The sequence below is a fragment of the Xylaria bambusicola genome (assembly GCF_022495145.1).
Source record: "Xylaria bambusicola strain CBS 139988 unplaced genomic scaffold F5B22scaffold_32, whole genome shotgun sequence".
Lineage (NCBI taxonomy): Eukaryota > Fungi > Ascomycota > Sordariomycetes > Xylariales > Xylariaceae > Xylaria > Xylaria bambusicola.
The window spans coordinates 8,061-22,313 of NW_025953585.1; the positions used below are offsets into that span (position 1 = coordinate 8,061).

At 35.7% G+C, this 14,253-nt stretch overlaps 2 protein-coding genes across 2 annotated transcripts; both read right to left on the bottom strand.

The window, feature by feature from the left end:
* Positions 1–6,610: 6,610 nt before the first annotated feature.
* Positions 6,611–7,558, bottom strand: F5B22DRAFT_648185 (short-chain dehydrogenase; the record flags this gene model as incomplete). The annotated part of the gene is made up of 1 exon (XM_047978986.1): positions 6,611–7,558. The coding sequence occupies one exon, from the start codon at positions 7,556–7,558 to the stop codon at positions 6,611–6,613; it is 948 nt and encodes a 315-aa protein (XP_047829124.1).
* A 1,410-nt stretch (positions 7,559–8,968) lies between these two features.
* F5B22DRAFT_613428 (uncharacterized protein) lies at positions 8,969–12,689 on the bottom strand. The gene is made up of 4 exons (XM_047975406.1): positions 12,316–12,689; positions 10,194–12,139; positions 9,603–10,138; positions 8,969–9,546 (listed from the first exon to the last, which is right to left on the bottom strand). Exons 2-4 carry the CDS (start codon positions 11,971–11,973, stop codon positions 9,388–9,390), a joined length of 2,475 nt encoding a protein of 824 aa, XP_047829125.1. The 5' UTR covers positions 11,974–12,139; positions 12,316–12,689; the 3' UTR covers positions 8,969–9,387.
* Positions 12,690–14,253: the final 1,564 nt, after the last annotated feature.

The window sequence follows — 14,253 nt, forward strand, 5'->3', positions numbered from 1 at the left end:
TAATATAGGATATAAAGTAAGCTTAATAGGATTTTAAAAATCTTAAATTAATTATAAAAAAAACAAAACTAATTATTTTAATATAAAAGAAATTAAACCTTTACCTTTAAAGTTAAAGAATTACTATGCTTTATTATTAAGCTATATATAAAATAGGGTTAAATTTAATAATTATTAAAATTAATAATGTTATAAAGTTTTATCTAATTATAAATATTATTTTATTAAGCATTATTATATTATTTAATTATAAAAGTTTTTATTTCTATTATAAATAATAAAATAAAGGCGTATTATATAATTAAACTGGGATCCTATAAATATATACGTAGAAAAATTGTTTAAAAGTAGCTTTAATATTAAGCTATATTCTATTTAAGTTAAAAATGCATATAAAAAGAATGTAAAGTAAAGTTACTTATAGCATTAGCTAAAATAGGTATAATTATACTATAGGTAACGGATTATTATTTAGTAATAATATAATTATAATTAAATAAATGCTTTTATTTAAATATAAATATAATATTATTATAATATATAATAAGTTTAAAATAGGTATAAAATAGCTTTATATTTTTTTATTAGCTTAATTATTAATTATATTAAAATAACTTTAATAAGTTAAAAGGAGGTATAAATATAATTTAACGAAGCGGTATTAAATAGTTATAATATTAATATAAAATTTAAATAGGCTAGATTAAAGTTCTATTTTATTATTATTTATAATTTAAACATTATTAATAGTTATTTTAGGTATAAATACTTATTAATTTTATTTAAAGAGTTTAATAAGGCGGATAATTTTAAAAGCTATTATAAGTGGAAGTTAAATTTAAATAAATAACAATTTATATATAATATAAGTATAAAAATATTAATAGGCTTATATATTTAATATACTTTAATATATTTATAATAATTAATGGAGTTAAATTTATTAAATAAATAATTAAATTTAAATAAAAGATTAAAGTTAAGCTAATATATATACTTAATATACTTAATATAACTATAATATATTAATATAAGTAGTATAGCTATAGGGTTAATATATTTACTATAGCGCTAATTTTTCATCCTTATAAACTATTTATATTTCTTTTAGGAGTTTTTACCCTTAATATTCGAATTACCCCTATAGCTTAAATAATTATTAGGCAAAGGGTTAATAGATCTACTATAGCCTTAGCTTAAACTGCCCTTTCCGTTGTTATTATTATTATTATTATTGCTGCTTGATAGTGGAATAGGTAGTGCTAGCGGTAATAGTATAGATGCTTTATCGTTAATACGTTTTTCGTTTATATCCTTATTATGTTTAGATAGTAGTAATGGTAATAATGCTTTGCCCTTATTGTTACGGGTAATACGGTTGCTTTTTAAAGCTTGGGCTTTACCTTTACCCTTTTTGCCCTTAAGAGGTATAATTTAAACGATGGTAATAATAATATAAATATAATGAAAAAAGAAAGGGAAATAAAGTAGAAACGGAAATAATATAATAGTTTTTAGCTAAAATTAATTTTTAAAATTAATAATAGTTAAAGAAAAAAAAAGAAAAGAAGAAAAAGAGTTAATGAATAATTAATAAAAATATATATATAAATTTTACTATAAAGGTAATATATAATATATACAATTTATAATATAAATATAAGCTTAATACTTATATACCTTTATTATAATAACGCTCTATATAAATAAATTATATTAATATGTTTATTATAACATTTTATACTATATATTTATATAATTAAACTTTTTATTTTACATTTAATTAATAAATTAATTATATATTAGGTTAGGGATAACTTAATTAAGGAAAAAGGAGTAGTTATTATATTATAATATCTTAAGGCCCTTAAAATATATATATTTTATATATATTATATATCCTTCCTATATATGCTTTAAAGGAAATTCTTTCCTTCTTTAAGCTTTAATCTTATTAAATATTTACTATAAAATTAAAAAGACTTATAACATTATATTTAACCTTTAAAATTTAACCTACCCGTGATAATAATAAGGTTAATAATAAAGTTTAAATTTTTAATTTATTATAATATTATAATAAGTGCCTTTAATATATTATAGCATTTTAATATTATTAGTTTAATATATTATAATATTTTAAATTTATTAAATTATTAATAAATAACCTTTTAATATATTATAATATTTTAAACTTTTAAATTATTTTATTACTTTTAAATATTTCTATTTTTATTATTTCCCCCCTTTTATTAAAGTATAATATAATACTTATTTAGCCTTTAAATTAATACTATTTATAAAATTAACCTATTTTAATTAACTTTCTTTTTAATTTTTATTATATTTAAATAACTTTTACTATTTTTAATAATATATATAGCTACTTTTTAATAAAGTAAATTATAAAGCTTTATAACTATTTAAGGTTAATAAATAATATTACCTTTTTAAAGTAAAAATTCCTTATAAAAAGGTTATTAATAACTTTTATTTTATATATATATTAATTAAAGGTATATTATACTATTATTAAAATAAACTTTTATATAGTTTTAAGGGGTATTAAATATTAAGTTATAATTTTTTTATAGTTTTAAATTATATATAAAGGATAATGGATTAATAATTAATATTATAAAACTTTAAAGCTATTAATAAATATTAAAATTGTTTATTTTTAACTTTTAATATTTTATAATAATAATAAACTTATAACTTTATATACTTTAAAACTTTATATTAACTTATTTTTAAATTTAATATTAATAAGGTATATTATTTTACTATATAAAATAGTTTAAATAATTAATTATTTTAATATTCCGTTATTTTTAATAAGCTTTAATAATAAGATAATATTATATTTAAAACTTTTTAAAAGTTATTTAATTTATTTAAAAATATAGTAATAGATTTTAAAAAAAGCTTTAAGTGAATTTAATTTACTTTATTTATTATTATTAATAATTAGCTTTTTTATTATAAACCTACTCCTTTTTTAAAGTTAATTTATATATGATTTTAATAAGTTTAATTAAACTTATAAATTAATTTTTAAGTTTAATTTTAATCTTATTATAAGTTAATTTTAATTAAGATATAATAATTACTTTAAAGTTTTTATTTACTTTAATATATATATAATATTATTATTACTTATAAGGAATATATATTAATTTAAAGTATTTAATAATATTAAGTTAATTTATAAACTTCTTTTAAAGGTTTTATTAATATTTTTTAAGTTTTATTATATTAATAATATATATTATATAACGCATCTCCCACTTAACCTGGCCACCTAATTGACCTGGCCACTCTAATAACCTATATAAAATCCCATTGTTTCAATCTTTAATAACTTTACGAATATTAATCGTACGATTTAATAATTAGTACCGTTAAATCCGTTAGGTAAAGGGGAATCCAGAGGTATTTTTTACTATTTTTTATAAAATTTATTAAGCGAGATATTAAGCAATACGCTAAAGGGGCGCTAAGCAAGGATTAATTTAGCGCTTACTTTAGCGTATTGCTTAATAACTCCGCGAATATAAGTCGTAAAAGTTAGTAAGTGGTACCGTTAAATAGCTCTTTTTATTACGAATCTAATGGTACATTTTATTATTTTATACGATTAGTATTCATAGAGTTATTAAATTATCACGTGATTAGCGCACCGACGTTATTTGTATGGGCTAGGGGGGTGGTCAGGTCAATTGGGTGGCCAGGTCAAGTGGGAGATGCGTTATAAATTAAGGTTTAATTTTTTAATTAATTAAAAAGTAGTTATATCTTTATAAAAGTCCGTTATTAATATTATTATATACTTTATTTAATGTTTATAATTATTTAATTTAAAAAGGGGTAATTTAAAAATAATATTTTATATTAAAAGGCTTTTTACTTCTTTAAAAATAATAAGTTATTTTAATTATATTTATTAACTATATTAATTTTTTACCTTTTAAGGCCTTTTTATACCCTTTCCCTTTATTTCGACTTAACTTTTTCCGAATTCCTTACTTTATATAAGATTTTAAATATATATAAAAGTTGGAAAAGGCTTATAGGTGTATGGTATTTTTAAAGGATAGCCTTTCGGCCCATGGTCTAAAGATTTTAGCAATACAGCCGTACGAGGAGCATTATCAAGGGGGCATTACTATAGCTATAATTAAAAGTTCAATCTAATATACTATAATACATCTATTTAACCTTAATTAATTAATTAATTAATTATTTAATATATTATAATATATTTATTTAACCTTAATTAATTGATTAATTAATTATTTAATATATTATAATATACTTATTTAACCTTTATTAATTAATTAATTAATTATTTAATATATTATAATATACCTATTTAACCTTAATTAATTAATTAATTAATTATTTAATATATTATAATACACCTGTTTAACCTTTATTAATTAATTAATTAATTAATTAATTAATTATTTAATATATTATAATAACGCATCTCCCACTTGACCTGGCCACCCAATTGACCTGGCCACCCCACTAGCCCATACAAAAAGCATCGGTGCGTTAATCACGTGATAATTTAATAACTTTACGAATATTGGTTGTATAAAATAATAAAATATACCATTGGATTCGTAATAGAAAGAGCTATTCAACGGTACCCCTTACTAATTTTTACGATCTTTATTCGCGGAGTTATTAAGCAATACGCTAAAGTAAGCGCTAAATTAATCCTTGCTTAGCGCCCCTTTAGCGTATTGCTTAATATCTCGCTTAATAAATTTTATAAAAAATAGTAAAAAGTACCGTTGGATTCCCCTTTGAATAACGAATTTAACGGTACTAATTATTAAATCGTACGATTAATATTCGTAAAGTTATTAAAGATTGAAACAATGGGATTTTATATAGGTTATTAGAGTGGCCAGGTTAATTGGGTGGCCAGGTCAAGTGGGAGATGCGTTACACCTATTTAACTTTAATTAATTAATTAATTAATTATTTAATATATTATAATATACCTATTTAACCTTTATTAATTAATTAATTAATTATTTAATATATTATAATATATTTATTTAACCTTAATTAATTAATTAATTAATTATTTAATATATTATAATATACCTATTTAACCTTAATTAATTAATTAATTAATTAATTATTTAATATATTATAATATACCTATTTAACCTTAATTAATTAATTAATTAATTAATTATTTAATGTATTATAATATAATTATTTAACTTTAATTAATTAACCCTTATTAAATTTTAAAGATACTTTTTAACCTTTATATATATTTAAAATTAAATACTTATACTTTTAATATTAATCCTATTTCTTTTAATAGAAAGTTATACCTTAAACTATTAAGCTATTGGATTTTAAAGTATATTACTATTAATATAAATAGAAATAGGTAGGCTATTTTAGCCCTATTATTTTAAAACTATTACTTCATTATATAGCAATTATAATTTCTATTTATATATAATTGCTATATAATTTAAAATGCTTTAATTAAAGTGTTTAAATATTTATACTTAAACCTATTATATAAATATTAATATAGGTTAATCCTTTTATTTATTTAAATATATAAGTAATAATAATAAAATTTTATAGGATCTTTTAATTTAACTTTAATATTTAACATTTAATATTTAATAAAGCTATATAGCTCCTTTAATTTATAATATAAAAACATTAAGTAATGTTATAAGTTAAGCTTACTTAATTAAAGGGTTTAAAGTCCTTAAAGTAAAGATAATAGTAATAAATATATATAGTATTCCCCTTCCCTTTAACCGGTTAATAGATACACTTCGGTAGTTAACTATTTAGCTATAAGAGGTTATAACCGGGCTTAGCCCACTTTTTACTTTTTATATATTAAATAAAATTAATATACCTATAGGCCTTAAATATATTGCTAGGATTTAGCCTATAGTATAAATTATATACTATTTATATAATGTGGCTATTTTAATTCAAATGGAGTGGATGTGCGGCCAACGTAGGGTACATGTGCGGCCAACCTAGGTAGCCTGGCAAATCCAGTAGACTAAAAAGGGACTAGGTAAAGAGCAATTGTGTGTATAAGTACCAGGGTTGCGATACCTTCACATGTCAAAAACGAAGACTTCGCGACTCGGAAGTGGCAAGCTCATATTCTAGGTACTAAGCCCAGCCTACCACGAGCTTCTGCCCGAGCTATAAACTTCCTGCCAAGCCTAATTCACATTTGAGGCTCGCTCAGCCCACTGATGCGGCGAGATACTAGACCTTGCGACAAAAAAAAAAATTAAAAAAAAAATTTCTGCATCCAAATACGTGCAGCGCGTTATCACATGCCTCTCGAAACCCCCGTAGCATTTTCGCGACCGCCCCTCCAACGCCCTTGTTTCTGTTAAATGAGCCGGCGTGGCCTGACATTCCACCCTATAGTATCTTCCTCCTTGAATAGAAGCGGACGTCGATGCCACCTACATGCAGTACCTAAATATGCAGCGACGCGAGGTTACAATTAGGTGCCGTGGCAGACAATGCAACCGTAAGACGAGCCGTCTAACGGGCTTGCATGTGTTCACTCTCTCTGTTTTACCCCCTATGCCTTAAAGTGATACTTCCGCCTCGCCGCGCGTTCGATTAATGATGGCCAGATATAGTACAGGTGGTGCGCGAGGGCATACGGGATCCAAGGTAGAACTACGTTGCCGCCCGTCCCCCGGTCTACGGCATCGGCACATTTGCCGGCTACATATTCCACCGCGAGGCCCTTTTTATTCGCCGGGCCAGTCCTCATCGACGGGTCCACGTCGACGGCCGAAGATCGAAAGTTGCCCTGGATCGTGGCCGGCAGCATGCATGTGAATGAGATCTCGGGGTGCTCGATGGCGAGAGACTGGAAGAACTTCAGAGCAGCCGCTTTCGTCGCGGCGTAGAGAGCACGCGTCGGCGCTGGTATGACGGCGGCGACCGAGGACACTAGTAAGATGGCGGGCGAGGCCGAAGTGCGCTTCATCATTGGGATGAACGTCGTTGCGGCGACGAGCGGTCCGACGACGTTGCCCTGCGTTGCTTGGCCTGCGATTTCCACGGCTCGCTTGACGCCGGCAACATCGGGTCCGTCCTCGCCTGTCTGGTAACCGGCCAGCGCCATCGCAGGCTGCACCGCAGAAACGCCAGCGCAGATGTGTAATGTGTCGAGACCGTCCCATTCTTGCAGTATTTTCCTCCGTAATCTCTCCATGTCCGCCGGGGAGGTGAAATCGCCGGTGAATGGCGTACACTGACTGCCGCATTCCTTGACTAGCTCCTGAAGCAGCTCCTCTCGTCGCGCAACAGGACAGACCCTAGCACCGCGGGCGGCATAGTGTTTTGTGAGCGCCCGGCCGACGCCACTTGATGCCCCGAGAATGATGACACGCTCCTTGTCCGGATGAATCCGTGTTGTTCTCTTTCTTTTCGCCTTGGTGATATGACGTGATACGACGACGTGAAGTAGAAGGACGAGCAGAGCAACTGCACTCCACAGATGCCTAGATGTAGGCATCGTAGAGAAGGACAGCGTTTGTCGCAAGTAATCTGCAATTGATTGCGCAAATCACTGGGGTGACAGCCCTCTAGATGAAAGCTTGACTATTGAAATAGCAACTTAAAAACTAGTATAGGTATTTCCGTCAGGTTGGAATGAATGAGATCCTTCCACTTGAATCCCTCAAGCAGCTTGAAGCTCGCATCCGAGTCTTCGCTTAAAATTACCAGACTGGGCAGGCAATTGCTTTTCATGGTTAAATACATAACCCCGAGTAGTGCACACCCACACCAAACCACACCAACAAAGTCGATGGAATTCTGTGAGAAGACAGTCTCTCGTGTTAACATCCTACGGTCTTCAGCTTAACCACACATGAAAGTATACGGAAATACCTACATTAGACTTGTCCACCCCCATTAGCTGTCCTCATATTAGCAGGCTTATACAAATGAACAACGGTTGAAGAGTCATTTCTACCATCTATTGGTCTGATAGCTAGTATACATGTCATCGAAACCGATACCCAGAGGTAGCACCCGAGCTACAGCAACTCCTGCTCGGCAGAAGATTATTGTCGTCATCTTTTGTTTCCAGCGGAAAAGAAAACCGTCGTGCCAATGATATCCTCATCTTGAAAGGATCTCACGTAAGGCTCTGGGATACTGCCATAAGTACGGCTCTGTGATCCCTAATCACATGTCCATATGAGATCCTACATAAAGCAAAACCAAACATCGAAACATACCTTGGTATTATCTCTTGTATCCCACGGATACCAGTAAAACCTAGAGAGGTAACTATGCTATACCAGACACAGAGCGAAATCACATGATATACATAGTCATTGCACAGCCATGAGGGCTAGACAGACCACCTCTTGATCAAAGCTGCGCAGCACAGAGTACATCGCATGATTACCACCCTGCAGAAATCTAATTCTTCATTACAGTCCATTTTCCGCCCAAGTCATCTTATCTTCACAAGTCTCCACAGTCCAGATTACATTGGAATACTCCCGGATATAACATGCATATCAGAGCGCTTATTTCACCCACACGAAGCAAGGATGACACAACATGGCAGCAAATAGTCATAGATAGAACCGATTATATGGCGATGAACTCGGTTAGTACCTTGGAAATTTAAGAGAAACGAGTCTTCTTCTTGCTACTCCTACATAGAAAATCCTTACCAAGAGTTGCGAGAGGGGAACTGCAGCACTGTCTTTTGCTGTCTTAATCTAATACAACAGAGTAGTTGTCAGGTATCATATATAATGACTATATATTATGACTATGAATAGTGTTCTATATAACCGTAACTGGTATTAATTATATATCGTTTATCCTAAGTACTAAACCCTCCTTGACGACGAGCCGCTTAACAAAGTCCCGGAGACCCTGGCCCACGGCTCTGTTTAAATATGATATTTCAGAACAAGCACCAGTTAGACCAATTTCTCGATTAATCATGTACAGTAGTCTGGCAAACATGAACTGCAGAATCTAAGAAGGCTCAAGGCCTCATGATATATATTAATATTCTCAGTAAGAAAGCAGTGTGTCAGACCTCCGAAGTGGTCCTCAAGTTGATGACGCAGCGGCGCCTATTTTAATATTCTGCGCCCGCTGCTAGGGGTATCTTCCTGTATCCTTACTAACCGAGCCCGTCTATCCTCGGTTTCCTATCACTTTGTTTGTGACTATCAATGAAAACTATATTGCAATGCTCCTAGTCGATACGCTTTCATTACCGAAACCAGCAGGTGACCAAACGCCGTCGCATTGCAGTGTCTTAATTCACAACATAAACGAATAAACAAGAAGTAAGACAGAATCCAAGATTTAAAGCGTCCAAAGCCCACTGCGGCGTTTTCCAAGAGGGTAAATAATGAGAGCACTTAGGAAAAGGCCAAGCGTGATGCCGATGGCGATCTGGATCATCGATCCGGCCACGTTGAAGACAACATAGCTTACGTTACTAGCGGCATCATCAATGGGGACCTGACATACATGTTAATAGGAGATACATATCTGTGCCATGGGAATTTTACACTTACAGTTGATGTTCCGTTTATGGGCTGGTTGTGATTGTTAATTTGATTGGCAGCATTCAACCCGCTCAGTAGACTTCCGGTCGCTGCAAGACCACTAGGCACTTGTACAAATATTGCTGGTAGGAGCGCGGTGACCGCAACTCCATGTCTCAGTCTTGAGTATAGGTTGGCACATACACCGACCGTGAAAGCTCCAAGAGTGTTGGCAATTTGGGGAGCAGCCTGAAATTTCGGGGAACTGAAAAAGTTCACTAAATAGCCGGCAAAAGAGATGAGGACCATCACTGGAAGTTGCTTCCATTTGGCTTGGTTGACTACCGCCAAACAGATGGTAAACAGGGGTACGAATATAAATGCGAGGTGCGGGTTCATTGTGTTGGTGCAAGTGGTCGCAGATGTGGCGTTCGAATCAAAGAGCCCATATAGAACGGTGCCGACCGTGATACCGAAACCGAGGAACAATGAATAGATAATAGCATAGACTAGGCGGATTGAGCCTGGCACCAGGGCCCGCGATTGTAGCTCAAGGGCCGAGCTTACTAGATAGAAGTCAGTAAACATAAGATGTTATGGTAGTAGAAAAAGGCGACTTACAAACAAACCAACCTGGAAGAATCAGCGCTATCGAACTTTGTGCCATAGCAGAAAAGCAGAACAACTCTCCACCCCTGATACTTCCAAATGCCCTAGCAAGAAAACTCGTCAAGATGGCGGCGCTTATCTCGAATAGGTTGTTGTAGAGGGCAGACCTTGGAGCCACAATGATCTGCAAGGCTCCTACCATTGACCCGAGGAGAAAGCAAAGAGGCAAATCGATCCATCTTCCCCCAAATGCAAAAGGCGCCACAGCCGCACTAGCCAGGCCGAATACGAGCACACGAAGCCACGGGTGGAACTTATCCTTCGCGGCCATGATGGAGGAGATCCTCCCTGTCGCCTCATCAACACTGTAAACATCGTGAAGCACAGACTTGTAAATTTCGTGAATATCCTTGAGCTTGCCAAGGTCAATTCCTTGGGCTGACCTCACAATTTTCACCTCGGTTGTATGTGTTTGTTTGTCATCAAAGGATATAATCATGCAGCCTGGCAAGTAAAGGAACTGCCCATCGATTTCGAGAACTCTCGCCGTCATCGTCAGATATTCTTCGAGGCGGTGCGTCGGAGCCCCATAGATCATGAGAGCTTTACACATTTTGATGATGTACTTCTGACGGCTCAGTGTTTCGGCAATGTTGATCGTGATACGAATTTCATCCTCAACGCGCGGACGGCCCAGCTTCAAGAGGCGGGAACTAGGGCTTCGTTTGTACTTCGGTCGTTTCGGGCGTTTCGGGGGCGCTCCTGAGGCGGGCGATTCAGTGCCTGCAGTGGCACTAACTAGGCGAGCAGATGCTTCCACAAGATTCGCCAGAGTATCAGTGGATTTATTTTTGTCGTTGTTCTTGTCGTACCATTTCCGCGTGGGTGTAGCTGTTCCCGAGGAGCCTGGCGTAGTAGTTCCACTGACATCTGAATGTGGGTAGCTAGGCGGCTGGTCGTCGTTCTGTCTGTAAAGTTTCAACAGATGCGAGAGTGCGCTGCCACGAAACTGTTTAGGCGGAGGTACCCAAAGTTCCGCATCTCTTTCTTCCGTAGGCGTGACTTGAGGAGAGGACCTTGCGGTAGTATTGTGGTCCGCCTTTTCAAGGTCATAAGTATCCCTATGCCGATGGCTATAAGATTGAACAATGTCGTAGGCCTCTTTGCTGTGGGAGCGTCGCAGTTCTCCAGACGTTTTCTCGTGGTTCTCCTGGTGATTGTCTCCATGTCCAGCAAACGGCAAGTTTCCCAACTTATGAGCAAGGTCGTGAAGAAGACTGCTACGACGCCTAGGGTGATCTTCAGGATTGCCATGAACCGCATTGTGTGTGTTATCTTCCTTGCCTTCCCGATTATCCTGATCGCCGTTCAATGTTTCGTTGTCAGAATTGATCGAAGCTGTTTCAGAGTCTGCCGTGGAGTGAGACCCGAGAACCATAGCAGCGATATACTGAGCACGTTCCTGAGCAGCACGGGCCGACATTGCTTCATCAGAGTTTGGATCGTGTTCCTCACCTGCATTTGGAAAATCAAGTACCGAGTTATATGAGTTTCCACGCAAGACTGATGGCCTGGGCTTAAGTGGAGTCGCGTCTTGAGATTCTTTTGATGCTCTCAACTGTTGTAGCATCACTGGCGGCTCGATATCGGCGGTGCTGTTGAAACGTACTCGCCCCTTCTCTTTCTTGGCCGTCGTTCCATTGCTAGGGGGCGTAGTGTTCTGTACTGCGTCTGAAGAACCGCTGGAAGATGGGCGGTCATTTTCCGATGAAGATTGCTGTCCGGCTTCCATAACCACCGAAGCCCTCTAATTATGTATGAGGGGTTCGGACCAAGGTAGGGAACAAAGGACAGAGATTTGTAATCAGCGGGTAAGAGATATATAACCAATGGCCAGATGGCCAGTTAGAGCAGATCTGGGGGACGAATGTATTGTTCTATACGTTCCAGGGGTAGATCTACTCAAAATATGGTATGGTTAGGAAGTAAGAGAGGCTTTGAAGTATAACACGAAATGCAAAAGCTGAGTTAGAGGAAAGAGAGGCGCTGACGAGTAAAAGGGGTGAGGTATGGCAATGACGCAGAGACAAAGGATAGAGTTTGAATTATGACTCTGAATACGTCAAGACTTAACTGTTGACAAAAGAACGCCCACTCTCTAGACAGTGCATGGATAACAACTGGCTCTTAAACTGGAGCTCAAGCTAGAGTTAGGTGACTGGAAAACTTCGCCCAATCCTTACCTACCTAACCAACCGACCTCGCCCAGTGCTCGACTTCTCGACCATCTTGGCAATATCGTGAAAGTGGTTTGTGGGCTGACGGACGGGAAAGCTCCAAAATAGTGTGGATACAGCGACTGTGGTAGCGCCGTGATGGTCGGACCAGGATATTTGGAAGGACGATTGGCAGGCGGATGCTTCCAGGTTCCCAGATCCCATCCCGGGTCGTGGATTCTGGCCATGTTGGTGTGCTGTCTTATCTCGACTTCTCCACCAAATTGGTAGCCTACTACCTAGGTAGTTAGTAAAGGGCCGATCCAGTACAGCCAACCATCTTAAGATTACCAACCAGCTCCTGGTGGAAACGAGGGCGATACCCCCCGTGAGACATACATGTAGTGTAGAGAGTTCAGATACAGTTTGTTGTGATGATATAAGTATGCATGGGATCTGGTGTGATGTGAAGTGATTATCTAGGCTTCCCAACTCGTACTCTGCTCGTATTACCTGGGTTGATAATTCCGTGGCCATAACTACCTAGGCTATGTAGATTTACGCGTAATGTCAGGTCGCAAGAGAAGCTCTAAGAAGATGTCGAAAGATGCCGAAGGATGATGTCGACGAAGGTTGGCACGGAGTTGGCATAACGCGTAATACCTACTCTATGCCGATGCCGTCCATGTCCATGTCCATGTGCTGGATTGGTCACAGAGCCGCAGAGCGGATGCAGGGACAGGGAATCTCTTGGAACGCCACCTACCTTGGTACTACGAAGTAAGTATGTACCTATAGTACATATAGTACCTAAATGTACTACAGGTATGTACTATAAGGCATAGTAGGTACCTCTTATAGTGCACCTTCCACTGCTAGAAGTGCTACCAAATCCCGCCATTTGCCTCCCGAGGTCGTCATAGTACCCACTATTAGTATCATAGGTAGGTACTATAAGCAGGTACTATCCATGGATGCATGTACATCATGCAGCCTAATCGGCGGATCTACACTGCAAGCTCTTTGCTCGGCAGCGCTCGCCGCTCGCCTGTTCGGGTAGCACAGCAAGACACCTTTAGTGCAGGGAGCTACCTATACCTATATCTAATAGGCTTGTTATTCTAGGCTTGCTCGGCTTGCTAGGCTTCTGCTCGGGCTACCGGCATGGGTATACTATCTACAGTAGGTATGTATTATAGGTAGGTACGTAGATGGCTCGGATGGTACCTACCTACATACTTTTCTGGTTGTGGGTGACGCATGGAAGCGTCCTGGCGCCTTGACTGGCTGTTTTCCTGGTATCGAACACGGCAGTGGCGTTTCTAGCTCGCACAGACTCGCATGAAGCCATCCATCCATCCTTGGGGAGTTTCGGGCTGCAATTGGCTATCTGCATCAGCTTATATAGCTTGCACTAATGTTTCCGTTAGAGCACTTGTGGGAACAGCTATCTCGAGGTCGGCGGCACGGCAGAGTGGGTTAGCAAAAATTTATCTCTGCTGGTGTTCGATAAGACGCTCAGTTCTCTCAGGGTTTTTTCTCCTGACCTTTTTTGCTATGTCTTTCGCTGTTCAATATATACATGTACCTAGTAGTAGGCATTCGCAGCTGGCTTGGCCACATGCAAGCTGCCTGGATATGTATATACGTTGGTCAAAATCAACATACATACAGTACCTGTAGATATGTGTATATGTTTATATTTGTGCTTAGTAAATTCCAGGAGGTGCGTAAGTGGCTAAATAAGTAAGCAAGTACGCTACCTACATGCGGGATTGTGTTAATGGGTATCATTATTGTGTCAACTTCATATGCGAATTTGCAACAACCCATACCGTCTGAAGCCTTTTGAGAAC